Source organism: Triticum aestivum, chromosome 4A, assembly GCF_018294505.1.
Source record: "Triticum aestivum cultivar Chinese Spring chromosome 4A, IWGSC CS RefSeq v2.1, whole genome shotgun sequence".
Taxonomy (NCBI): Eukaryota; Viridiplantae; Streptophyta; class Magnoliopsida; order Poales; family Poaceae; genus Triticum; species Triticum aestivum.
In genome coordinates, this window is record NC_057803.1 from 734,621,447 (window position 1) to 734,647,057 (window position 25,611).

At 47.0% G+C, this 25,611-nt stretch overlaps 3 protein-coding genes across 3 annotated transcripts; 2 read left to right on the plus strand and 1 right to left on the minus strand.

The window, feature by feature from the left end:
* The first annotated feature begins 9,733 nt into the window (after window positions 1–9,733).
* On the plus strand, window positions 9,734–10,929 carry LOC123083472 (F-box/kelch-repeat protein At2g43270-like). Its single transcript, XM_044505508.1, has one exon. It carries the CDS (start codon window positions 9,802–9,804, stop codon window positions 10,339–10,341), a length of 540 nt encoding a protein of 179 aa, XP_044361443.1. The 5' UTR covers window positions 9,734–9,801; the 3' UTR covers window positions 10,342–10,929.
* A 2,706-nt stretch (window positions 10,930–13,635) lies between these two features.
* Window positions 13,636–20,087, minus strand: LOC123084446 (uncharacterized). The gene is made up of 8 exons (XM_044506047.1): window positions 19,841–20,087; window positions 18,791–18,887; window positions 17,462–17,573; window positions 17,227–17,381; window positions 15,797–16,580; window positions 14,600–14,794; window positions 14,451–14,507; window positions 13,636–14,275 (listed from the first exon to the last, which is right to left on the minus strand). Exons 1-8 carry the CDS (start codon window positions 20,085–20,087, stop codon window positions 13,856–13,858), a joined length of 2,067 nt encoding a protein of 688 aa, XP_044361982.1. The 3' UTR covers window positions 13,636–13,855.
* A 1,684-nt stretch (window positions 20,088–21,771) lies between these two features.
* Window positions 21,772–23,456, plus strand: LOC123088444 (noroxomaritidine synthase 2). Its single transcript, XM_044510651.1, has one exon. The coding sequence runs from the start codon at window positions 21,792–21,794 to the stop codon at window positions 23,337–23,339; it is 1,548 nt and encodes a 515-aa protein (XP_044366586.1). The 5' UTR covers window positions 21,772–21,791; the 3' UTR covers window positions 23,340–23,456.
* Window positions 23,457–25,611: the final 2,155 nt, after the last annotated feature.

Sequence of the window (25,611 nt, forward strand, 5' to 3'; positions counted from 1 at the left end):
ATAAGGTGGTTTTAGTCTGCCAACGCTTAAAGTACGTCCCCATAAACGGTGACGGTTTCAGTGCAGCAGCAAAACCAGAATTCGAAAAACTCCTACACATATTAGGTTTTTGGATTGATAAGAAAATAGGCAGTTTTTCGATTAAATTAATCCATGAATAAATCATGAGCATGACATGAACAGCATTGATAACACACTGATTACGATCTAACAAAGCATGTACTACGCATATAGTAGAAACATCTACACATATCGCTAGTACTGCTACAACAGAAAGAAACACGAGAGGGATAAGCGATGTATACCCTCCAATCGGCCATGCGGTGTCGGTGGCGGTGACAGCAGCCGCGGCATCCTCGGCGGCCTTCTTGTCGGCCTCGGCCTTCTCAGCTGCGGCACGTTCGGCGTCGGTCGACATGGTGGTGCGGACGTAGATGAACAGAAGCGAGCAGTCGCGTAGTCGCTACCCAAAAACCTAATCGCCCCTCTCCTCGTACAGGATCCGGAGAGGCGTGGTTTCGGAGTCCTGCTCTCCCATCAACCGTGTACGCGGTGAACGGGACGGTGTCGCCGGCGGCAACAGCAGCAGAGGAACAATGCGGGCGTGGAGGCGGAGATGCGTTCTGTTTTCGTGACGGCTAGGGTTGGCAGCGCCCCACGTCCAAGTCGGTAGCCCATGATCCGACGTCTCAGATTGTGGCCCCACCTGTCAAAGACTCTCCGTTCCTGACCGGCAAAAAGAAGCGCATAGGAGTGAGCTCGGCTCGGCTCAATCCCGCAACCCGCGGCGCGGCGCGGCGCGGCGCGTCGTGACGAGGCGAGCGGAGGAGGAGGAGTGCTCGGCTCAATCCCTCATCTCTTCTCAAGCTCCAATAGCATGAGGGAGAGAGTCCCTTATAAACCACTCCAACTCTCCTTCCACTTCCAAGGTGTGACTAAACTTCCCACCACCTTGTCATGCCACCTACATGGGCCCTTAGAGATTAATCTGAAATTGTCATATGGGCTCTAGGTCCATCTCATATTTCAACACATTTCACGTGCTATATATTATAATGATTTGCACAGTTTGCATTAAATATATTCAAAGGATAATGATGATTGGTATTTAGATCCGTTTTGCTAAGTTTTTTTTTTGAAGGGGCACCACCACACTTTATTCAAGCATTAACAATGCACGGTACAAATAGGAATCCAGGGATGGTGGATAACCAAATATGCAGCCCTGCGTCAAGAAAGACAGAGGCTTTCGCCAGATCATGCGCTTTGAAGTTTGCTTCTCCTCCTCCATGTATAACTCCTGAATCAACAAAGTGACGCATTCTCCAAAAAATGCCAATGACGGCCGAGCATCAGGTAGGACTTTATCATGGTCGTTGGCGTTCTATGGGGATTCGAGCTTCCCCGGTATTCTAGCGCGTTGTTCCCTCGTATCGCTGCACTGCAGCGTGTATTGAGGCAGAAAGGGGGCTGCTTTAGGTAGGGAATCTAGCACTTGGACCAGCTCTGACAATGTTCCATTGTATACACTGTCAAGCGCACTGACCCGCTCGTGGGAACAGTTGAAGGAATCCTGGCAGGTGCTACACTTCACCATTAGTTCCACGTGTGCGTCAAAACTAATGGTGAAGTGTAGCACCTGCCAGGATAATGAAGGAAAACACATGGTCTCTAAGGTTTCTTTTTAGTTCGCATATAAGGTTTGGTCAAAGTCAAGCTTTGTAGAGTTTGACTAACTTTATATTAAAAAATATAAACATTCACAATATGAAATCAATATTATCAGATGCATCATGAAACATATTTTCATACTATATAGTTTTAGTATTGTAGATGTTCATAATTTTTTATATAAATTTGGTCAAACTTTGTGTAGTTTGACTTTGACCAAATCTTATATGCGGAGTAAAAAGAAACGGAGAGAGTACTTGGGATCCAACCATCATGCTCAGACAGTGTAACATCCAACAATCAGCATATTTTGTGAGTGTTAATGAACAAGTGGTGACATTTTATTCCTCAGCACCACCACGGACAAATTCCAAGATAGGTAATTTGTGTCAAGATTATGTTAAAGCACTATGGTCTCTTTAATCAACACCATTTTTACATCAGACATGCCTAGTGCTCACTTACGAAACCACATGTGATCTCACTCACGCAAGCATATTGCCACTGCCGCTCATACTTGCTAATTCCTCCTCCTCCCAAAGCTGCTCAAGAACACAAAGAACAGATTGCATCTTCATGTACAGATGCGGTTAAGTAGCCAGATGGGTTAATCACTGAGCCATCTCTCTTGTCGACGTATTTGTAGAGCACTCTTGCGATTGGGATTAAGCTCCATCTCCTTTTGGAGTGCCTATTAGCAGTCTGAGAATAATCACATAAACACATTTGCATGAGAAACAACCCCAGTGTTTCCAGATAATGAAGGAAAACACATTAACATAAATTATACTGGATCTGACTAGGATATGCCATAACTATACAACAGAAGCAAAAACTAAAACACATTTGTTATAGCATCATGCTAGATATAACACAACAATCAAAAGGTAATCAGCTAATTGTCCAAATCCAAACCAATGAAGGCACACCTGCCGACAGTTCTGCTAATTATAGCTAATTTAATTTCCAAGGACTTGGCAATGGGGAAATTTATTTCTTCGCTTAGTTATCCAGCGAAATGAACAGATTAATCATGGGAAACTGGCTAAACTTTTCTTTTTGTTTAATTGCACAGAAAGGCACGAACACCCTTCATGAGGTGTTCTTCAGAAAAATGTCAACAGAGTTACATGAATCAAAATAGTACAACATTCTTTCCCACTCAGATCTTTGCAATCAGTGGTACGAATTCAAACCTTACCCTACTCAAATGAAATAATTGTTAGCCTTAGATTAGCACATCAAGAACAAACCATCAAAACCGTTATTAAGTTCCAGCAGGATGAAGCATCGACTATCAAAGTTAAATGGATTCCTCAAGACATCACAAAATCTCACTGGTTCATGAACATTTTTCTGTAACTGGAGAGAAGATCAAAAGGAGGCACCTCAACAAAAATCAAAGACCAGCAAAAGTACTCATTGATGATCACAACTGACATTGATTTTCTCAAGAAAATTGGACATCTCAGAAATAAAGAAAAAAAATCATGGCCATGAAAAGCTAACCATATACTAGTGTATCCAGAGCCAAAGACCTTACCAGATCGGAGTATTAAAGAAACAAGAAACGAAATCACAGCACCATTAAAAAACCAAGAAACGAAATCACAGCACCCATGCTTAAAAAACACTAAGAATCGCAAGGTTAGAGCTCGAGCCATAGATGACGTTGTCCCCGCTGACGAATCCGGCACCTTTCCCCCTCCGCCCCACCTGCATCTTCATGCTGCCGGCGCCCCCCTCCAGATCTGGCCGCACACATACCTGTGCCGGATCTGTCCTGCTCCTTCCCCGCCGGCGTTCCCTTCGTTGGAGCCTTGGAGGTGAGGCTGGGTACCTGGGTGGGTTGGGGTGGGGGCGATAGGAACGACGACGACAGAGAGCGAGGGTGACGATGGCAATAATGGATGAGAGAGTAGCGCACGATGTGCCGAACATGTATGCATAGGTGTATCCCAGACCGTATATGAAACACTAGGCCAACACTAGCCTGCCAACGGCCCGACGGATTCCAGATCCCCAAGCCCAGGGTACCGGCCTGCCTGGTGCTCGGCCTCTGAAAATCCGCACTCTGCATTCTCTTCTTAGTATCCCCACGGTGCCGCAACTCCAAAGAAGGTTCCCGCCAGATGATTAACAGTAGCTATGCAGTCAGTGGCGACCCTGACACTCGAGCGATGGAGATGATGTGCCAGGGAGAATGGCTCACAACAAGCGTGAGCCTCAAGGCTTTCGATGTCAGCGCGTCCTTCAAAAATAGTCACTGAGGCTCCCAAGTACTTCCCCTGGTCATTGCAACAAGTAGTCGCACTAGCACCCCTGGCCATTGTTTCTTGATATTGTCGCATCCACGTTGATCTTGGCTACTCCCACTAGTAGAAAAGGCTAATCTCTAATCACCACCCCTCATCACTGTTCAATTTATCCTCTAATCTCTAATCACCCCTCATCATTCCTAATCATCTAACTTCCCGAACGGTCACCCATCCTCCCACTCCCCCAGCCTGAGCACGCTTAACTTCCGGGTTCTATTCTCCCTCGTTTTCAAGTTTGCACTTGTTGTTTTCCTGACAATAGTAAGATGTCAATCCTATTAACCCTCAGGAATTTTGCGTGAGCATGAAGTGACACATTTCACTGTATGAGTTTGAAACTATTGTTTTAAAAAACAATAGTTATTTAGTAACACTAATTTTTCTTGAATAATTAGTTTGACCATTGTTTGACCACAGTTTGACCAGATTTGACCAAAATTCAAAATAACTGAAATAATTATTTAGTAACACTAATATTCTAGAATAATTAGTTATACCATTGTTTGACCACAGTTTGACCACACAGTTTGAAATTTTTTCGATTTTTTCCACTCTAGTTCTTAAAAGCCCCGTAACTTTTTTTCTGTTAGGTTTTGAGGATTTTAAAAATGTTTAACAGGGTTCCCCCAGTTAAATTTGGATGTAACTTTTCGAGTAGATGATTTTTCATATAAAAAACTTTTTCATCCGAGTTAGTATGCAAAAGTTATGCCCATTTTACTAAATTCTAGAGAGATTTTGCAAATAAAGTCAAAATTCACATTTGCAAATTTTTCCAACAACTAGACCACATATCACATGGGAAACTTATTTTCTTTTATTTTTTGACATTTTCATCATTTTTTTTTATTTTTTTGGAAACTAAAAAGGCGATCCACCGCGGGGGGGGGGGGGGTAGAGTTTGAAAATTGGACCTTTAGTACCAGTTCGTGCCATGAACCGGTACTAATGCCTCAAACCCCATTAGTACCGGTTCGTGGCACGAACCGGGACTAATGGTCTAACCCTTTAGTCCCGGTTGGTGCCACGAACCGGTACTAATGGGCATCGCACCCTTTAGTCCCGGTTCGTGGCACCAACCGGGACTAAAAGGTCCAGACGAACCGGGACAAATGGCCCACGTGGCCCGGCCGGCCCCTTGGGCTCACGAACCGGGACTAATGCCCCCATTAGTCCCGGTTCTGGATTGAACCGGGACTAATGGGCTAACCCGGCCTGGACCAAAGCCCTCTTTTCTACTAGTGTCCATCAGATCCTTCTAGCCATTGTTTCACAGCTCTTCTGGACTGTCCGGCATGATTCTTCTTCTCTCTTGCTGGCACCATCTCAAGATCTTCTAAGAGCATTTGGATGAATTAATATGTTGACAAGGGGCTCTGAAAAATTTCTTCATGCTTTTCTTTTCTCCTTGCCCGCCAAATGGCGAAAAGAGTGAATAGTATCATGGCAAACTCCTTCTCACTAAGGGTATCCTGCATGGTAGACAGCCACAACTTTGCATCGTCAGAACCACATGTGATCATATGTTCAACAACATTGTCATCCATCAAGGCACATACACACTTCGACATATGACAGTCGATAACTGCATGGGGTCAAGTACCATTTGCAGCATTACACATGAAGCACTCGGATTCGTGTCCAGTGGGATAAGCGTGCCAAGGTCGCTAGAACGAAGTGGTGGAAGCTCAAGGGGAAGGTAGCTCAGGTGTTCAAGGAGAGGGTAATTAAGGAGGGCCCTTGGGAGTAAGGAGGGGATGCGGACAATGTGTGGATGAAGATGGCGACTTGCATTCGTAAGGTGGCCTCGGAGGAGTTTGGAGTGTCCAAGGGAAGGAGAAGCGAAGATAAGGATACCTGGTGGTGGAATGATGATGTCCAGAAGGCGATTAAAGAGAAGAAAGATTGCTTCAGACGCCTATACCTGGATAGGAGTGCAGACAACATAGAGAAGTACAAGATGGTGAAGAAGGCCGCAAAGCGAGCTGTTGGTGAAGCAAGGGGTCGGGCATATGAGGACCTCTACCAACGGTTAGGCACAAAGGAAGGTGAAAGGGACATCTATAAGATGGCTAAGATCCGGGAGAGGAAGACGAGGGATATTGGCCAAGTCAAATGCATCAAGGATGGAGCAGGCCAACTCTTGGTGAAGGATGAAGAGATTAAGCATAGATGGCGGGAGTACTTCGACAAGCTGTTCAATGGGGAGAATGAGAGTTCTACCATTGAACTGGACGACTCCTTTGATGAGACCATCATGCGTTTTGTGCGGCGCATCCAGGAGTCTGAGGTGAAGGAGGCTTTAAAAAGGATGAAAGGAGGCAAGGCGATGGGCCCTGATTGTATCCCCATTGAGGTGTGGAAAGGTCTCGGGGACATAGCGATAGTATGGCTAACCAAGCTTTTCAACCTCATTTTTTGGGCAAACAAGATGCCAGAAGAATGGAGACGGAGTATATTAGTACCAATCTTCAAGAACAAGGGGGATGTTAAGAGTTGTACTAATTACCGTAGAATTAAGCTGATGAGCCATACAATGAAGCTATGGGAGAGAGACATTGAGCACCGCTTAAGAAGAATGACAAGCGTGACCAAAAATCAGTTTGGTTTCATGCCTAGGAGGTCGACCATGGAAGCCATTTTCTTGGTACGACAACTTATGGAGAGATATAGAGAGCAAAAGAAGGATTTGCATATGGTGTTCATTGACTTGGAGAAGGCCTATGATAAGATACCGCGGAATGTCATGTGGTGGGCCTTGGAGAAACACAAAGTCCCAGCAAAGTACATTACCCTCATCAAGGACATGTACAATAATGTTGTGACAAGTGTTCAAACAAGTGATGTCAACACCGATGACTTCCCGATTAAGATAGGACTGCATCAGGGGTCAGCTTTGAGCCCTTATCTTTTTGCATTGGTGATGGATGAGGTCACAAGGGGTATACAAGGAGATATCCCATGGTGTATGCTCTTTGCGGATGATGTGGTGCTAGTTGACGATAGTCGGACGGGGGTAAATAGGAAGTTAGAGTTATGGAGACAAACCTTGGAATTGAAAGGGTTTAGGCTTAGAACTAAAACCGAGTACACGATGTGCAGTTTCAGTACTACTATGTGTGAGGAGGAGGAGGTTAGCCTTGATGGCCAGGTGGTACCTCGGAAGGACACCTTTCAGTATTTGGGGTCAATGATGCAGGAGGATGGGGGTATTGATGAAGATGTGAACCATCGAATCAAAGCCGGATGGATGAAGTGGCGCCAAACTTCTGGCATTCTCTGTGACAAGATAGTGCCACAAAAGCTAAAAAGCAAGTTCTACAGGACGGCGGTTCAACCAACAATGTTGTATGTCACGGAGTGTTGGCCGACTAAAAGGCGACATGTTCAACAGTTAGGTGTGGCGGAGATGCGTATGTTGAGATGGATGTGTGGCCACACGAGGAAGGATCGAGTCCAAAATGATGATATACGAGATAGAGTTGGGATAGCACCAATTGAGGAGAAGCTTGTCCAACATCGTTTGAGATGGTTTGGGCATATTCAGCGCAGGCCTCCAGAAGCTCAAGTGCAAAGCGGACGGCTAAAGCGTGCGGAGAATGTCAAGAGAGGGCGGGGTTGACCAAATTTGACATGGGAGGAGTCCGTTAAAAGAGACCTGAAGGATTGGAGTATCGACAAAGAGCTAGCTATGGACAGGTGTGCGTGGAAGCTTGCTATCCATGTGCCAGAGCCATGAGTTGGTTGCGAGATCTTATGGATTTCACCTCTAGCCTACCCCAACTTATTTGGGACTAAAGGCTTTGTTGTTGTTTTTTACACATGAAGCACTCGCTCTCCTCTGATATATGACGATTCTTTAGAGTTAGACATGTCGGGATAGAATCTTTTGCCAATCTCTGCGCAATTTTTTTAACTTTCCCTAGGACTCTAGCTTAAGGCTACTTTTGTGGGAATTTTTAAAATTAGGCAAGAACAAACAAAAATTAGGCTAGAAAGGTGAGGGGGGCTCCAAGATGTGAGAACCAAAGCTCTTGATAGGAAGATGATGTAGGGCAAAGTCCTAGGTGTTCCAATCTTTCACAAATTGGCTGGGTCAAGAGGAACAACCAATAACACAAAGGGAGAAATCACTCAAAGACAAGGTGCAATTACAAATGTTCTATTTAAGAAAATCCACACAAGTACCACAAGATCTATAAAAAACAAGGGGAATAAGTACTAGGGTAAGTTCTTCCCACATCCACTAAGGGAGATGACGTCCTGGTAGGGTAGTCTTCTCCAAATCCACAAGGGGAAGAGGAGCTCTTGATGGTAGTCTTCTCCAAATTCACATGGGGAAGAGGATATCTTGAATACAATGGGATCTTCTCCAATGGAGGTCTTTGATCTCCAAGGGAGAGGTAGATTAGCAAAGCCCTTTTGAGTTTCGTCTAATATACTTTTCTAACCCTAGAGAGGGGCAGGGGAAGGCTATTTATTGTCCAAGATGAGATAGGGGGTGGAAAAGAGGGACACATGACCACTTGGGTCGGGCTGCATGCAGGCAGGGGTTCAGACGTCCGGGTAGCAATCTTGACGTCCGGACTCATGCCGGACTACCGGGCAGCTAGCCGAATTTCTGGGCACCGTGGCAGGGTTGTGGCTGGTCGGGTCATCAAAGAAGTTGCTCCTTGCTCATCCTCCGCCATGATCTGGCCTTGTTCCTTGGCTTCTCCATGGTTGCTTCCTTGTACCTGTGTATGCACCGGGTCTCCGCTTGAGGTAGCAGTCATGTCTCGTATGAATGTAAAGGTAGTTCAAAGAGGAGCGAGTTAACCTCATTTTCGATGACGCGTGCACGTGCTCCGTCATAGATCCACTTGGCACTTGGGGTGTTGCTGTAGAGTCCATGGGGATGTTTGTGGGGTGCTCGGCACCATTTTTCATGCGATCAATTTTAATAGGATTCATTTTGGAGGCGGTTAAAAGACAACGACTCTCCTCTCCTTCAACCTTGGTCGGCACCATGGGATCCCCTCACCTCTATCTGCCGCTGCGGCAGCCAAAGGACGAAGAAACACTGGATATGAGTCTCCGAGCCTATGGTGAAGGTAGGAATAGTTGTCTGGTTTTTCTCCAATCGGCGAGAGCGAGATGATGGCGACGTCGACAGTTTGGAACAAATTCTCCCCACTTCGTCCTCGTTTCGGTGGTGCTTTGTACCATTGGGAGGCGTGTGGAGAAAGTGGTCCCCACGGAGGCGGCGCTTCATTGTCGAGATGGTCTTCTGGGATCTGATCCCCCTTGAATTCGTCCGCCGGATGGAATCGAGGAAGCTCCGGTTGTCTCCTTGAAACGGTGAGGTTAGGGTTTCATGTGAAGCGTACGCACAGGCGGGTTCTTGTGTCAAGTGTTTCAGATCAATTCGGAGGTTCAACGAAGGCAACTCCTTCTCCGGGACTGTGGTCTCTCGGGGCATGTGCACAACAACTACCCGGCTATCATTGACAAGATCAGGCCAACTCCAATAGAGGAGCGACAACAACGACATGAGCTCGTTCCGTCAAATAAAAAACATCAGTTTCAGGAGGCAAAAAGTTGGAGTCAATTTCCAAGTTTGGAGTCAGTTTCCGTGCATGTTGAAGTTGGTCTTCGTGTCCGAGTCCAACTGGGCTTAGAGCTTATCGTGTATTACGTGCTTGTAGTGTGTATATAAGCACAAGACTCATGAAAGGCCTAGGACACGTACGCAGGCACGCAGCTACAAGTGTGTCCGACGGCTTCTGGATCAGCGACAGCCGACACATCCGGTTGACCATCGACCGAGAAGATGCCGTGCGAGCTGCGTCACGAGCTGATCGTGTGGGAGATCCTGGTCCGGCTGCCCGCCAAGTCCCTGCTGCCACTACGCTGCGTCTGCATGGCCTGGCGCGACACCATCTCCGGCGCCGACCGATCCTTCTCTCAGGCGCACCTCCGCCGGCTTCGCCAGCAAGACAAGAAGCTCTGCAGCCTGCTCATCACACCACGTATCAGAAGCGAAAGAATCAAAGGGAAGATAGCCACCCCTGGACTTTACCTGTGGGAGGAGAGCCGGCAGGGCGTCGCGACCCTCTTGCACGACACCTCCTCGTTCCCCGCAGAGGAGGCCAAGACAAGACATGCTTTTGCCCACTGCGACGGGCTCGTGCTCCTGCCCGCCGAGGATGCCGTCCGCGTGCTCAACCCAGCCACAGGCCGAGTCCTCGAGCTGCCCTGGAGCCCCAACGGCGTTGCGCCGGGACGGCACTTGGTAGCACCAGGACACCAAGCGTTGGGCTTCGGGCAGGACCATGGCTCCAATGCCTACAAGGTCGCTCGCTTCTTCTAACGTGAAACACGTGTTATGGGTGGTATTGGGATGGAGGCGTTCACTATCGGAAAGGACCGCTACTGGCGTGAGACAGACGAGCAACCTCCATACCCATTTTTAGTAGGGAGGATTGAGACCTTCTTTAAGGGTTCCTTGATCTGGACAGTTGACCAGTACTCGCTTATCTATGAATATGGTCACTCGCTTTTACATGATCTTGCAGGTATGCCGTGTTTTGTCCGGTTTAGCCTCGAAGACGAGTCATTCAGCATCATGACGGGTCCTCCATGGTTTGAAGGGGGCGACTATTTGGAATCCAGATTAGCTGAGTTGAACGGTGAGCTAGCCATCCATCGTCTAGGGCCCAACTATGAATCGATTGAGATATGGATGTGCCATGATGCGGAAGGCAACAACCCGCCACGGTGGGAGCAGCGCCATGCTTTTGACTTTGCGGGTTCTGTTCGTCTGATGGCAACATTGGATGATGAGATAGTGTACCAAGGCGGATCATCATATCTCTGGCGTCAAACCCGTGAAGGAAATGATATTATGGTTTGCATAACTGACTTGAAGTATTATAGCCCCGACATGGGCACACTTGTTGAATACTCATGGGGGTCGGTTGAGGACTTTGATGTAGTCTTTTTCATTCCTACCCTAGTTCAAATCTAGTTAGCTTTCTTATTACTAGCTATGTAAGTAATCAAGAAGGACCATCACTGGTATTTCAACCAAATATAGTTGTTTGCACATGGTAGATTTTATGAACTTTTTTTTTTGCAAGAAAACTTTCAATCTATTCATCTTCCATCACGGCAGTACAACGAACACTAGAAATAATAAAAATTACATCCAGATCCGTAGACCACCTAGCGACGACTACGATCACTGAAACGAGCCGAAGACGCGCCGCCGTCATCACCCCTCCCTCGCCGGAGTCGGGCACAACTTGTTGTAGTAGACAGTCGGGAAGTCGTCGTGCTAAGGCCCCGTAGGACCAGCGCACCAGAACAGCAATCGCCGCTGGTGAAGAATAACGTAGATCGAAAGGATCCAACCTGAAGACACACGAACATAGACGAACCACAACCAGATCCGAGCAAATCCACCGAGGATAGATCCGCCGGAGACACACCTCCACACGCCCACCAACAATGCTAGACGCACCACCAGAACGGGGACTAGGCGGGGAGACCTTTATTCCATCTTCAGGGAGCCGCCACCGTCTCGTCTTCCTGAGTAGGACACAAACCCTAACAAATTTTAAAGGAACGACTAACAACGGAGCCCTCCCGCCGGCCCTTGCCAGGATCCACCACGCCCCCATGACCCTAGGGCCACCAGAGACGAGGCGGACCTGCGTCGGAGCCGGCGAGAGGCACGAACCCTAGCTTTTCTTGGAGGAGGAGGAGGCGGCTAGAAAGAACTGGTTTTTAGGGCTTGCATGATGAGAAGCTTTAGTTAACTATGTCACTCTAATGGTTTTTGCACAAGTATTATGTTATTTGTCAGAAACACGCTTCTGTTCGAAAAGAAGAGGCACAGACACACTTAATGGAAGATCGGGTGTTTTGCTTCTTCTTTTTTACAATCCATGGATTTTAAATGTTATTGAATTGTTTGAGTTTGAACATGAAAATTTCAATTATGTACATAGAAAGGTCAAATTGAAAAGGAGCTCCTATGTACAAACATAAGAGAAATATAAGAGAGAATTAATATAAGGTAGCAAGTTTTAAGGAATCAGACATAGTAGTAAACCGCAAAACCTCTAAAACCCTTTGGAGGTTGCCACATAAGATTTGCTATCTAAGGTGTTGCCGAACCCCAAATACCTCTTTCTTAAATCTACCAAGGCCCATAGCCCTAACAAACAACCGGCTTCCCAACCTGATTCCTCCAGAATTGAATCAATTAAATGGACTGCCAGAATTGATTCTATTAAATGAACTACAGGCCAGCCAAAGTTAGAATCACTGAAATCGCTGATTCCCGAGCTTCTTTGTTGCTTCCCGCACTCACTTGACATTTATACAGATTTTTACCACCTCTCAAACCGTTCATCCCTCTCCTACCCTCCTCCTCTCCCTCATTTTTCCCATCTGGTTGTGGCGAGGTATACATGCCCTACCCCCGCCGGTACCCATGGCAGCCGGATCTGAATTCCTCCACCTCTCCGACCTCTGTGCATCATCCTCTCTAACCGAACCTCGTGCGCCCCTACCGTCCCAAGGTCGACCAGCGATGCCCCAAGCCCACCACTCCCTGCTCCAGCCATGCCGTCAACATGCTCAGTCTACTGCGTTCCACCGCCTCTCTCATTTCCATGTTGGTTCATCGAGTAGAGGGTCTTGACACCGCTGCTCTACTATCGTCGTTGAGAAGTTGACATGTTATTTATCATTTTTCTCTTCTCCGATGGACATTTGTTCATATTATGTGTGTTTTCTCCCGGTGAGAGTGTGTATGTATGTATGTATGAATCATAAGATTTGTTAACTGTTCAATGAGTGTGATTAGTTCTGCACATTTCATGGTTGACCATTGCATTCGGGGCGTTGCAGATATTTCACAATACTTCTGATATTCTAAAAGCAAGGTAAAGAATAGTAAACTTATGATTCTCAAAATCTATAGCCACAGCTGGTTCTTAGGAATCTGTAGCCCAAACAAATGAGGCCTAAAGGGGCTACCAAAGCCAAAAGACTCATTAGAAACTCCACACATAACCAGTACTTACCGTTGCCATAATTCCTAACATATTGTTTTTCAATAAAGTAGCCCTAAAAGCAGACTTACCATTACCATCATTCCACATTTAAGTCCAAGAAAAGAAGAAACGCCAGTTTTGAAGAAAATGATCAGCGACCAAATAGCAGATTTCTTTCACAAAGAAATCAAATCATTTCCGAGGTGAGAAACGATAACTTACGTCAAATGCCGGTGTCAACTTGTCCAACACGGGCCTGAATCGACAAAGAACTCCTCACTGGGCAAATCCTGAGCGCGAACCGCAGGGCACAAGCCTTTGTACAATTAACCAACACATGCAAGACATCGTCACCTTCATTACCAAAAATAATGCAAATTAATTGAACTTACAACCATAAGAGATCAACAAAATATTGGAAATGCGGTAAGTAGAGCTTCTCGGTACATGGATCACTAGCTGGTAGGATTGAGCTCTGTAAAATCACATGGAGAAGTTAATCACAGAAAAATTAATCTTTGCCTTCATGACCACAAACATTGCAAAATAAATTGAACTTTCAAAAAACAGAAAAGCGAAAAGATTGCAAATGCCGTGGGTAGAGCTTCTAGGTACATGGATTGCTATCTGCTAGGGCAAGCCCTATGTATGTTATGTAGAATCAAATAGGGAAATTAATCACAACAAAATGGTATCTCCAAGGCTATTACCACAACTGCTACAACAACCCAGCACAAAACAAAGAATGTTGACTGCACACTAATACATACAAGAAACAGAGGCTCGGGCAAACAGAACAGAACCCGTCACACGCAAAACTTAGGCAAAGGGCGAGGCGACGGGGCCGCCGCCAGCAAGGGCGTCGGACCGCTTGATGCTGCCCATGCCGCAGATGACGCAGCCCGGGGCCGAGAGGGCGGAGAACTTGGCGCCGCAGAGGTCGCAAAAGTCGTGGCCGATGGTGGAGAGGCGGCTGAGGGTGACGGCGCAGAACTGCGAGGGGTCCTCGAACGGGTCGATGGACTTGTTGGTGAGCCCCCGCTGGACGCACATGTCGATGAGGCTCTTGAGCTCGTCCTGCTTGGTCGGCGGCGCCTTGGAGTAGAGCAGGTCCAGCATCTGCTTGGCGTAGGCGAAGTTCTGGACCTCCATGTTGCGCTTGATGGCGGTCCGGATGCAGTTGATGCGGTGCTTGGCCTGGATGGGCAGCGACGCCAGGTGCCGAGACAGCCTGCCCATCTCCTCTGTTGGAACCGGATCGAGCAGAGAGAGAGAGGTTGTGCAACTCGTGTCTCATTATCTGGAGGTTACACAGTTTATATACATACACGGCTCAACAGAAAGAACTCCACGCAAGGCCTGAAAACTAGCCATATACAAGGCCCACTAACACACGACTAACACGTTCGCTAACATCCTCCTTGGCGCTCAGCGTGCCAGCTCCCTGGACTCTTTGCAGCCGAGCGATTTCCTGCACGCACAAAATTCATTTCAAGCAAAAAATAAGCAGCAGCAGCAGCAGAGAGCAGCCTGAACTTTGATGACAGATTAAAAGATTATTACCTGCAGCAATGAAACAGCGATCTTGTACTGCGCACAAATGGTAGCCTGCGCTTTGATGTCGGCTTCACGTGATTGGTGCTTGGCAAGGGCTAAGAACGCTTCATCCAAACAATTTAGTGCATCCGTGAGCTGATTCTGCTCAAGATGAGCAAGACCCATCATGTAGTATTCTGCAGCAGGAGCGCCACGGGGTACCTGTAATCACGGATACGGGTGTCAGCTGAAGCTAGGCCAAGTCCCAGACTCAGGATTGGCCATTCTTTGCAGGACTGCTCCTGGAGGAGGCAGTCGATTCGCAAGTTGCTGTGATGGAACGGTGTTCTGGAAGATGTCCTCGGCAATAGGTCCTGCTGTCACTCCCAGGCCTTTGTGTAGAAGTGCATGCTCTAACCAATGCAACCAAAAGACCGATCTGATGGAAGAGAGCAGGCAGCACATTATACGTCAACACCCCCCTCACGTGTGGCTTCCTCACGCCTATACGTGGATCGAAAGTGGGCTGCAATTTAATTGCGCCAGCCGGGTCTTGAACACAAGGCCTCTTGGCTCTCATACCATATAGAAGTGCATGCTCTAGTCAATGCAACCAAAAAACCGCGGCGGTGAGGAACTGCGGCGGCGGCGGCGGCGGTGGGAGGAGAGGCAGCGCGGACGCCAGCGCGGTTGCGGCCGCCCCCGTTACCTCCTCCGTTTCCTCCTCCGTTGCGGCTGTTGCCTCTGTTATTGTTGTTGCGGCCAGGAGGGTTGCCCTGGCTGGTGTCGTAGCCTCCCGAGCCGGGCGGGAGAGAGCCAGCGGAGGGACGGCCATCGCTCGGGCCACCAGAGTCGGGGGCGCGGCAGGAGTTGTTGTGGTAGACTGGCCGGGACGCGGCATTGGCGGAGGACTGCCAATCCTCAAGTTCCTATTGTTGCTGCTGAAGAGCCTCGTAGTGAAGAACACTGGAGTAGAACGCGGGAAACGTGATAGGTACGCCCGCGAATTTCATCGAAGCAGTGATGTGGTTGAATGTCGAGCCGATCCCGGTCAGCTTGTAGTCGATGATCTCATCATCGCGAAGAGGAGAGCCGGTGGCGGCCATCGCATCAGCGAGGGCCTTGACCTACTGCATGTACTCGCCGACGGGGCGATCTCCCTTCCGCAGCGCCTGGATCTGGCGCCGGATGTTACGCACGTCGGCGCTGTTCTCGACGGCGAACATGGTGTGGACGGCCGTCCAGGCGGCGGCCGCAATCCTTCAGCCGATGAGTTGTGCGGAGATCTCCACGTTCATCGAACCGAGGAGATGCCCGAGAACCTTCTGATCCAGCGTCCACCACTGCTTGTACTGAGGATTGGACACGGTGCGTGCGGCCTCGCCGGTGCCTGTCGTCACGGTCGGCGCCGGCGCCTTGGCCAAGCCGTCGAGGAAGCCTTGGAGGCGAACTGCGGTGAAGTTGGGAAGGGCAAGGGCCCTCCATAGCATGAAGTTGCTGCGCGAGCGAGACCGCGATGGGCGGAAGGACGGGGGTGGGAGCCGACGCGGCAGGTGGGTCGATGATGGGGGCGATCAGGGTGGGCACGGAGAGGGTGGTGAGCGTAGGCGCGGAGGAGGGAGTCATCGTGGGTGCCGGCGCGGTGGACATCGTGGATGATGGGATAGCAGCATCAGTTGTTCTCATGTAGGGCATGACCTCTCCTGCAAGCTCCCACTGAGGAATACTATTCATGCTGGTAGGTGTTTTGATCTCCCAGTTCCCTCCTTTAGGCACCATACCTTCAGCAGCAAAATTAGCAAAGACACCTTGCGTCCATTCAGTTGAACGAACTCTCAGTATTCTTTCGAGATAACGTCTCAGCTCAGGATCTGTACCAGATTCCTCCAACTTTTGTGCAAGGCGTCGCAGGGCACTAGGGTTCAGGTGACATATAAACAGATCCAACATCCTCTCGTGATCTACAATAGCCTCAAATGTTTCTTTTGCACTGTCAAACTGACCATAGCTGAAAAAGAATGAATCAATCATTTATGCTCTGAATCATGTAGAATGTTACACCTAGGAAATTGGAAATAAGGAAAACAAGAATAACATCAAGGTACTGTTTCATGTAGAATATTTAAGGAGCAAGAAGGAAATCGTTAAGGTTATGTTAATTAGCAGAGGGCATACACAACATGTGATTACTACGTAAAATACTCTCTCCCGTAAAAATATACTCCCTTCGCCCAAAAATAAGTGTCTCAACTTTGTACTAACTTTTGTACAAAGCTAGCACAAAGTTGAGACACTCATTTTAGGACAGAGGGAGTATAAAACATTATTCAAACACAAGAGTTCACTTTGCTTTGACTACAAAAGTCCTACTAGTCAGAACTTCTCAAGCAAAATTAACTGATTCTGTCTGGAGTAGCAATCTGGTAATATGAAGCCAAGCCAGGGAAATCTTTGAAGTTCCATATTCAAGATGATGTCTAGTGTCTCTAAGCGATTTCAGCCAACATTTTCAGGGAGGTTCACACCTATTCTGAAAGTTCAGTATCTCTAGAATGTCTGGAGTCCAAAATACTTTTGCTTTTGGTTGGTGCGTGATACAGGAATAACAGTGAAACAGTATGTGGATCAACTTAGAGATGATTAGCTGACCGTACTTAATGCATGCGTAGCCCAACTCTCGGAAATGCTGGAACAGATGATAGGTCGGAGGGCACTGAGAATAATCCCTGGAACGCAGAAACTCGTCTTTCAGAATCAATAAAGCAGCAGAGAACCGGAGAGCTTTGATTGCGTAATTGCAGCGTATGATCTACCACAAATTGCAATGAAGTATTAGATCAACGGAAGAACAATGAAGGAAACAAAAAAGGGTGGAGGTGTTAAGCTCACTTGTGTAAACTGAGGTCCTGCTTGAGATAATGATACAGCAAGGTCTCCACAGACAGGTGGTCCTTTAGATAGTATATCCAGGGACTTCGGAGTAACACGCAGACTAACAAACCTGCAGTGAATAAGAACATAAATGTGTAAAACATGGGCACCCAGTCAAATACATAAACTACGAAAAAATTACTTAATTCAAGGAGCAAGAAGGCAGTCATTAAGGTTATGTTAATTAGCAAAGGGCATACAGAACATGTGATTGCTATGTAAAATAATATCTCACCTAAAACACATTATCCAAACACAACAGATCACTTTTCTTTGACTACAAAAATTCTACTCCCTCCGTAAACTAATATAAGAGCGTTTAGATCACTATTTTTGTGATTGGCCGGAATGCCCACTAGTCAAAACTTTTCAAGCAAAATTAATTAGTATGGCTTCTGTCTGGAATACCAATGTGGAATATAAAGCCAAGCCAGGGAAATCGTTGACATTGCATATACAAGATGATGATGCCTACAACCTCTAAGTGATTTCAGTATTTGTTTGGGACAAAATGTTTCTCTGGGTCATTGAAAATAAGGAAATCAAGAAGAACAGTCCTTACAAAACAGAAATTTATCCAATGATATTTAAGGAGCAAGAAGGCAGCCATTAAGGTTATGGAAATTAACTTATCACATCAACCATGCGTAGTCCTTCTCTGTTTCCCTATATTTCTAACTCTTAAAAAAATCATGTGCAAGTAATTTAAACATTTCCACATATGTCTTCATTATCAAACTTTCCTATATGCTTGCTCTAACTAACTTTAACTTAGGACGGAACTGGAGTTTCAACAAATTTGTAATGGAGAGAATACTACGCATACAAGTAGAAGCATGGATATATTGGTTCTTCTCTTGTTTCAGCCGGAAAGCATAGTGATCCGTCAGATAGTACTAGTAGTACAAATCAATTTTGAATCATTCAAAACCCAGAAAGGGAGACATAGACTCAATTTACGCAGCTCATCTGATTCAATGAATACAATACTCTTAACCACTCGGCGTGAGCAGTTAGCTATCTTGTAAATCAACGATCAACAATTAATACCAGCGCCACCCATGTTGACTGAGTTAACACCTGAAGCCCAACAACAACGAAGAACGAGACGTAGGCATCACGGAAAAATTGATTGAGCCAGCAACTACCATCAATAGGAGGCTAGACTATCTATATCTCTTGGCTAGACTGTCTATATCTTTGGTGAACAGTCCTTTTTGTGAGCAACAAGCCAAAGAGCACTACACGTAGTCATTGAAAGTTAGTTCCCAAATAATAACATCTAACATTGATAATTGCATACCAAATGCAAGACTAAACAAATTAGGAGTGCGGTTCGAGGTGGACTGGAAACGAAGAATATTATTTGGAAAGCTTCCAAAAGCTACAAAGTAGTTTTGGGAGCAGCAGCAGCAGCAACTAAAGACGTACGGGCTTAAATTTTCAGAATCAAAGAAGATGACAAAGAGGATAATAAATAAGGAAAACAGGAAATAAAAGGAGAAATAAAATTTATGACAGTGAACAATCGAATAACCCATCGACTCTTCCGGGGCGCGTACTAGGCACACATCCTGGCCATGTTGAGCAATCAAACAATCCCATCACCTTGAATTTCAAGGAATTGGTATGTGTGGCCCAAAATGCATAACGAGCAACTACCATCTGTGGCTAAATTGTCTCATATGAAGAGTCTTAAATTCATGCTATAAGCCCAACACGATGTACGTATAATATGTACACAAAATGTCTATTTCTCTCTCTGATAAAGGGTCTTTTATTGACTTAAAATGTAACATCAAGCAGATACAAAACAAGATGATCAACACCAAACCGCTGCATAGCTAAAATACACACAACTAATAAAGCTAATAATCTGACAAAGTAGTACAAATACGAGCCTTTACACGTTCGTGTCCATTTAGTTTGTGTGTGTTTGTGTGTCCCTGCAGGACTACAATTAGACACTGACTAGGGTAGCTTGTGTGACCCTGTAGATACTGTACTGTGGGTTTGTCAAGTAATACAAATCAAAACAAGTTCGATACGATCATACGAGCCTGTGGAAGTACGCCTGCTTCCTTGTCCATGTGTCCTGTGTGTTGCTGGAACTGATCAAGCGAGAGATCTATCAGGTCTGCTAGCTAGCTTATGTTAGTAGCTAAGTAGTATACGATTACGACCTGCTAGAATCAGTTAGCTTGGTACGTGTGCATCCAGCCAGCTTGCGGCAGAAACCAAGTCAGCCAGCGTTGCGTCGTGGTGGTGGTCGTCCTCGTTCGTTGCTGTCACTTGGAAGTACTTGGCGGCCGTGCTCTTCGACAAGGTGATGCAAACCATGCAGCACCTTTCTACTTTGCTGCCTTTCTCCAAGGTTATTTGGCATGAAGTTCTTGCTTGGTGTCTGAGCTACTACTGCCCTGCCTGCCGGCGACACTTTCCTGCACTGGTGGGCGTCCTCTACTCTCAACGCGTCAAGGGCAATGCGGAAAGGACATTCCTCCCTCACCCTTCTCACAGTACGGTCCATCTGGAAACATCGGAATACCTGCATCTTTGATGATGACCGGCCCTCCACCTCCATCCTGCTACGAACCATCGAAGATGAAGCTTGCTCATGGGCGGGGCAAAAGGCCTTGGCAGTCTGTTGCCGAGATAGTACAAATCAATTTTGAATCATTCAAAACCCAGAAAGGGAGACATAGACTCAATTTATGTAGCTCGTCTGATTCAATGAATACAATACTCTTGACCACACGGCGTGAGCAGTTAGCTTGTAAATTAACGATCAACAATTAATACCAGCACCACCCATGTTGACTAAGTTAACAACTGAAGCCCAACAAACAACGAAGAACGAGACGTAGGCGTCGCGGAAAATTGATTGAGCCGGCAACTACCATTGATAGGAAGCCTATATCTCTGGGTATATCCATTTTGACTGTCTATATCTCTTGGCTAGACTGCCTATATCTGTGGTGAACAGTCCTTCTCGTGAGCGCCAAAGAGCACAACACGCAGTCACTGAAAGTTACTCCCTCCGTCTCATAATATTATTGATGATAACGTTAGCAAACAGTCGCGGCTTGCGACCCCGAACATTGCACGCCACAATATTGCTATATACTGACGACTTCCAAATTTATGTGGATGAATTCCATTTGAAGAAGCCTACGTGCAGGCAAACTCAGCCCCCTGTGGAGAGAGGTTTGGGTGATTCTCGAAGAGCCCTTAGTGAGTCCTTTTACGGTACATCAAGTAAATTTGGACCTTTTATTTCTGGGATTTAATGGCTCAGGTCAGGTGCCACAAAACTACAACAGAATTTGGGTAGTATTTTAAATCATCAAGGGTATTTTGGGATTGTCCTAAAAAAAGGGTATTTTGGGATAGTCCGGTTTTATTAATCCTGCTTCCAGATTTCGTCGGTTTTTTGCCCACAACACATTCCTCCTTTATCATTCTACTCCCTCCGTTCCTAAATAATTGTCTTTCTAGAGATTTCAACAAGTGAATACATACGGAGCAAAATGAGTGAATCTACACTCTAAAACATGTCTACATACATTCGTATGTTGTAGTCCATTTGAGGTGGCTAGAAAGACAATTATTTAAGAACGGAGGGAGTAGCAGACTACGACCCGCTGGACGCCACAGTCCATGGCAGCCTGTACAGGCCTTCACCAGCGAATGTACGACTCAGCCCGGACGAGCACTTCCCGAGGAAGACGCATACGTACTCCAACTTGCGCTACTGACCGGTGCTCTTGGCCTACGCATCAACCTGCGCTACGACGAAACTAGTTTCTCGATGTATTCTGCCAGAAGACACGCGCGTACACGAGCTAGTTTTATCGAGGGACAGGGCCAGACGGGATGGAGAACCTGCGGAGCTGCTCATGTACATGTCAATGAAGACAGATGGCGTATATTGACCCTCTGATCAACTAAATACTAGTACACATCATATTAGGTAGCATGTATATTTTCTTAAAAAAAAGGAGGCTTGCTCCCGGCCTCGCATCTGAACGATGCATGCAGCCATATTATTAAAAGTCTCAAAGTATCACAAAGTCTTTTAGTACCTACACTGTGTTTAGAAAACCAAGGTCCCAGCTCTTGTCCTGTTATCCACCCCAACAAATAAAAGCTGATAGCTCCGGTGCAAGCTTTTCAACTCTCTTGATGGGGAAGTTTTGTCTTATTTTAGCTGCCTTCCACTTTTCACCTCTATAAACTGAGCCTGGTTAGCATCCCCTGCCAAGTATAACATTAGCGTCAGTTAAAGATGGCATTCTCCTTCTTGCCTGAACTACTACACCTAGTCCTAGCACTACTTTTCCTTGTCTTCGTTATCAAATGTAGGAGATCAAGCAATCCATTGCTGCCAACGGAATTGCCTATCATTGGCATGCTCCCTAGCCTTATCGCCAACTGGAACAACCTCCATGACTACGCCGCAGCCGGCTTGTCCGCCTCCGGGCACAACTTCGAGCTACGCGGCCCTCCGGCCACCAGCGTACGGTACCTCGTCACCTGCAGCCCGGCCAATGTTCGCCACGTCTTCACCACCAACTTCACCAACTACGTCAAGGGCGAGGAGCTCGCTGCGGTCCTTGGACTACTGGGTGGCACTATAGTCACTGCCGACGGCGAGTCCTGGCGCCTGCAGCGCGACACCATCCATCGTGTCCTCACCAGGCCGCGGCTGCTGGCCTCCCTATCCCGCTGCTGCCGCGACAAGGTGGCAGGGGGCCTAGTGCCACTGCTAAGCCACTTGGCGGACGGCCGTACCACCTTCGACATGGAGGATTTGCTTGGGAGGCTCGTGCTCGACATCACTGTGATAGTGGTGTTCGGCTGGGACCCCTTCTGCTTGGCCGCGTCGATGCCACCCATGCACGTTGCCGCGGCCCTGGATACTCTAATGGAGGTGGCCATGCGCCGGCACATATTGCCTGTGTCCTGCTGGAGGACGATGAGATGGCTCAACATCGGCCAGGAGAGAAAACTAGCCAAGGCAGAAGCGGTGTTGTACAGGTTCGTGGCGGAGAGCATCCAAAAAAAGATGGCCAGTGACAGCACGGGCACGGGGGATGATATCATCTCCTATTACATCAATGACCCCAACCCGGACCCGGAGTTCCTTAACCGGGACAGAGAGCCCACTGATTTCCTCATCAGGACATTCATCAACTTTATGGTAGCCATGCGTGACCCGATGGGGTCAGCGTTGTCGTGGCTCGTCTACAACCTAGCCACACATCCACACGCCATGCTTGCCATCCGCGAGGAGTTGGCGCCGATCGTCGCCACACGCAAATCAGGCGACGGTGTTGTGGTGTTTGATCCAGACGAGACCAAAGATCTAGTGTACCAGCGAGCGGCCATGTTCGAGTCGCTGAGGCTGTACCCGATCGCGCCCATGGAGCGCAAGGAGGTCGTCGCCGATGACCTTCTGCCTAGCGGCCACAAGGTGCAGGCCGGCAGCACCATCCTGATCTCGACCTACAGCATGGCGAGATTGGAGCAGGTGTGGGGAGATGACTGCCGGGAGTACAGGCCGGAGAGGTGGCTGTCGTCCAACCAAGACGGGAGCGGCCACACGCTGCGGCACGTGCCGTCTCACGTGTTCGTAGCGTTCAACACCGGACCGAGGGCATGCCTCGGCAAGAACATCTCCGTGGCGCTGGTGACATCCATCGTTGCCACGGTGGTGTGGAACTTTGATGTGGAGCTACTGGATAGTAACACCGTGAAGCCCAAGCTGTCGGTTATTCTGCAGATGAAGAACGGGCTCATGGCCAAAGTTAAGAGGAGACCAGAGGACGACTGAGGGGACACCGATCCAAATTAATTGTCACTGTTTTTGTACAACTTGTACTAAAACACCAACAATTAATTTGAATCAGAGAGTAACAAATAAACAAATAAAATTTTACGGACTTGAGCATATGTGACACCTAGCAAGCTGTATATCTCCCAAACTATATGTTACCTGAGGGAAACGTTACAAAAATTTGACTCGCCCGCACACACTGCACGATGCAGACGTGGACACGCCGAGCGAGCACTCCTTCCCCGCAGCTTATTGTGCTTAGGGCTGGAATTCGAGCTGAGTCGAGCCAACTCGGCTCGACTCGCTAAAGCTCGTTTGATTAACGAGCTAGCTCGATTCAACTCGTTACTACAGCGAGCTCAAACCCAAGATTGGCTCGACTTGTATAACTCATGAGCTGGCTTGTTTAGCTTGTTAAGCTCGTTAAGGATATGAATATAAAACCTTATGAATAAGATAAAAATGAACATTGTTTGTGAACATTGTACAAGTTTAATATGTAAACTTTGCATTCACAAATAATAAATTTTTTCATGTTCGTAAGGTGCCTTGCACGGCTGGGCCTTGTGTTGTGCGCCTAGGACGTAGGGTGCTTGGTGGATCTTTTGTAACGAGCCTAACGAGTTACACGAGTACTCGTGAGATTGGCTCGTTTAACTTGGTCTATAAACGATCTTAAACTAAAGCTCGGCTCAACTCGTTATTCTTCGAGTTCGAGTCGAGTCACGAGTTACTCGTTTAGCTCAGGAGCTTCGAGCTTTTTTGAGGGGTCACCACCACACTTTATTCAAGCATTAACAATGCACGGTACAAATAGGAATCCAGGGATGGTGGATAACCAAATATGCAGCCCTGCGTCAAGAAAGACAGAGGCTTTCGCCAGATCATGCGCTTTGAAGTTTGCTTCTCCTCCTCCATGTATAACTCCTGAATCAACAAAGTGACGCATTCTCTTCTGAGTATCCCGACGGTGCCGCAACTCCAAAGAAGGTTCCCGCCAGATGATTAACAGTAGCTATGCACTCAGTGGTGACCCTGACACTTGAGCGATGGAGATGCTCTGCCAGGGAGAATGCCTCACAACAAGCGTGAGTCTCAAGGCTTTCCTGGTCAGCAAGTCCTTCAAAAATAGTCACTGAGGCTCCCAAGTACTTCCCCTGGTCATTGCAACAAGTAGCCGCACTAGCACCCCTGCCATTGTTTCTTTGATATTGTTGCATCCACGTTGATCTTGGCTACTCCATCAGGTCCTTCTAGCCATTGTTCCACTTCTCTTCAGGACTGTCCTGCATGATTCTTCTTCTATCTTACTGGCACCATCTCCTAAGAGCATTTGAATGAATGCATATGTTGACAAGGGGCTCTGAAAAATTTCTTCGTGCTTTTCTTTTCTCCTTGCCCACCAAATGGCCAAAAGAGTGAATAGTGTCATGGCAAACTCCTACTCACTAAGGGTATCCTGCATGGTAGACAACCACAACTTTGCATCGTACGTCAGAATCACATGCCATCATATGTTCAACAACATTGTCATCCATCAAAGCACATACATACTTCGACATATGACAGTCGATAACTGCATGGGGCCAAGTACAATTTGCAGCATTACACATGAAGCAATCGCTCTTCTCTGATATATGACAATTCTAAAGAGTTTGTCATGTCGGGGTCGAATTTTTTGCCAATCTCCACGCAATTTTTTTAACTTTCCCTAGGACTCTAGCTTAAGCCTTCTTTTGTGGTAATTTTTAAAATTAGGCAAGAACAAACAAAAATTAGGCTAGAAAGGTGAGGGGGGCTCCAAGATGTGAGAACCAAAGCTCGTGATAGGAAGATGATGTAGGGCAAAGCCCTAGGTGGTCCAATCTTTCACAAATTGGCTAGGCCAAGAGGAACAACCAATAACAGAAAGGGGGAAAGCACTCAAAGACAAGGTGCAATTGCAAATGCTCTATTTAAGAAAATCCACACAAGTACCACAAGATCCATAAACAACAAGTGGAATAAGTACTAGGGTAAGTTCTTCCCAGATCCACTAAGGGAGATGAGGTCCTGGTAGGGTAGTCTTCTCCAAATCCACAAGGGGAAGAGGAGCTCTTTATGGTAGTCTTCTCCAAATTCACATGGGGAAGAGGATATCTTGAATCCAACGGAATCTTCTTCAATGGAGGTCTTTGATGTCCAAGGGAGAGATAGATGAGCAAAGCCCTTTTGAGTTTCGTCTAATATACTTTTCTAACCCTAGAGAGGGGGCAGGGGACGACTATTT

Excerpts from the sequence above, each read along its gene's own strand:
- LOC123083472 (XM_044505508.1), top strand. The coding sequence starts at position 9,802 with ATGCCGTGCGAGCTGCGTCACGAGCTGATCGTGTGGGAGATCCTGGTC.
- LOC123084446 (XM_044506047.1), bottom strand. The coding sequence starts at position 20,087 with ATGGAGGTGGAGGGCCGGTCATCATCAAAGATGCAGGTATTCCGATGT. Across the intron at positions 14,795-15,796 it reads TGGACGGCCGTCCACACCAT|GTACCCCGTGGCGCTCCTGC; the intron begins GTTCGCCGTCGA and ends CCGTGATTACAG. Across the intron at positions 14,276-14,450 it reads CGCTGAGCGCCAAGGAGGAT|ATGGGCAGGCTGTCTCGGCA; the intron begins GTTAGCGAACGT and ends CCAACAGAGGAG.
- LOC123088444 (XM_044510651.1), top strand. The coding sequence starts at position 21,792 with ATGGCATTCTCCTTCTTGCCTGAACTACTACACCTAGTCCTAGCACTA.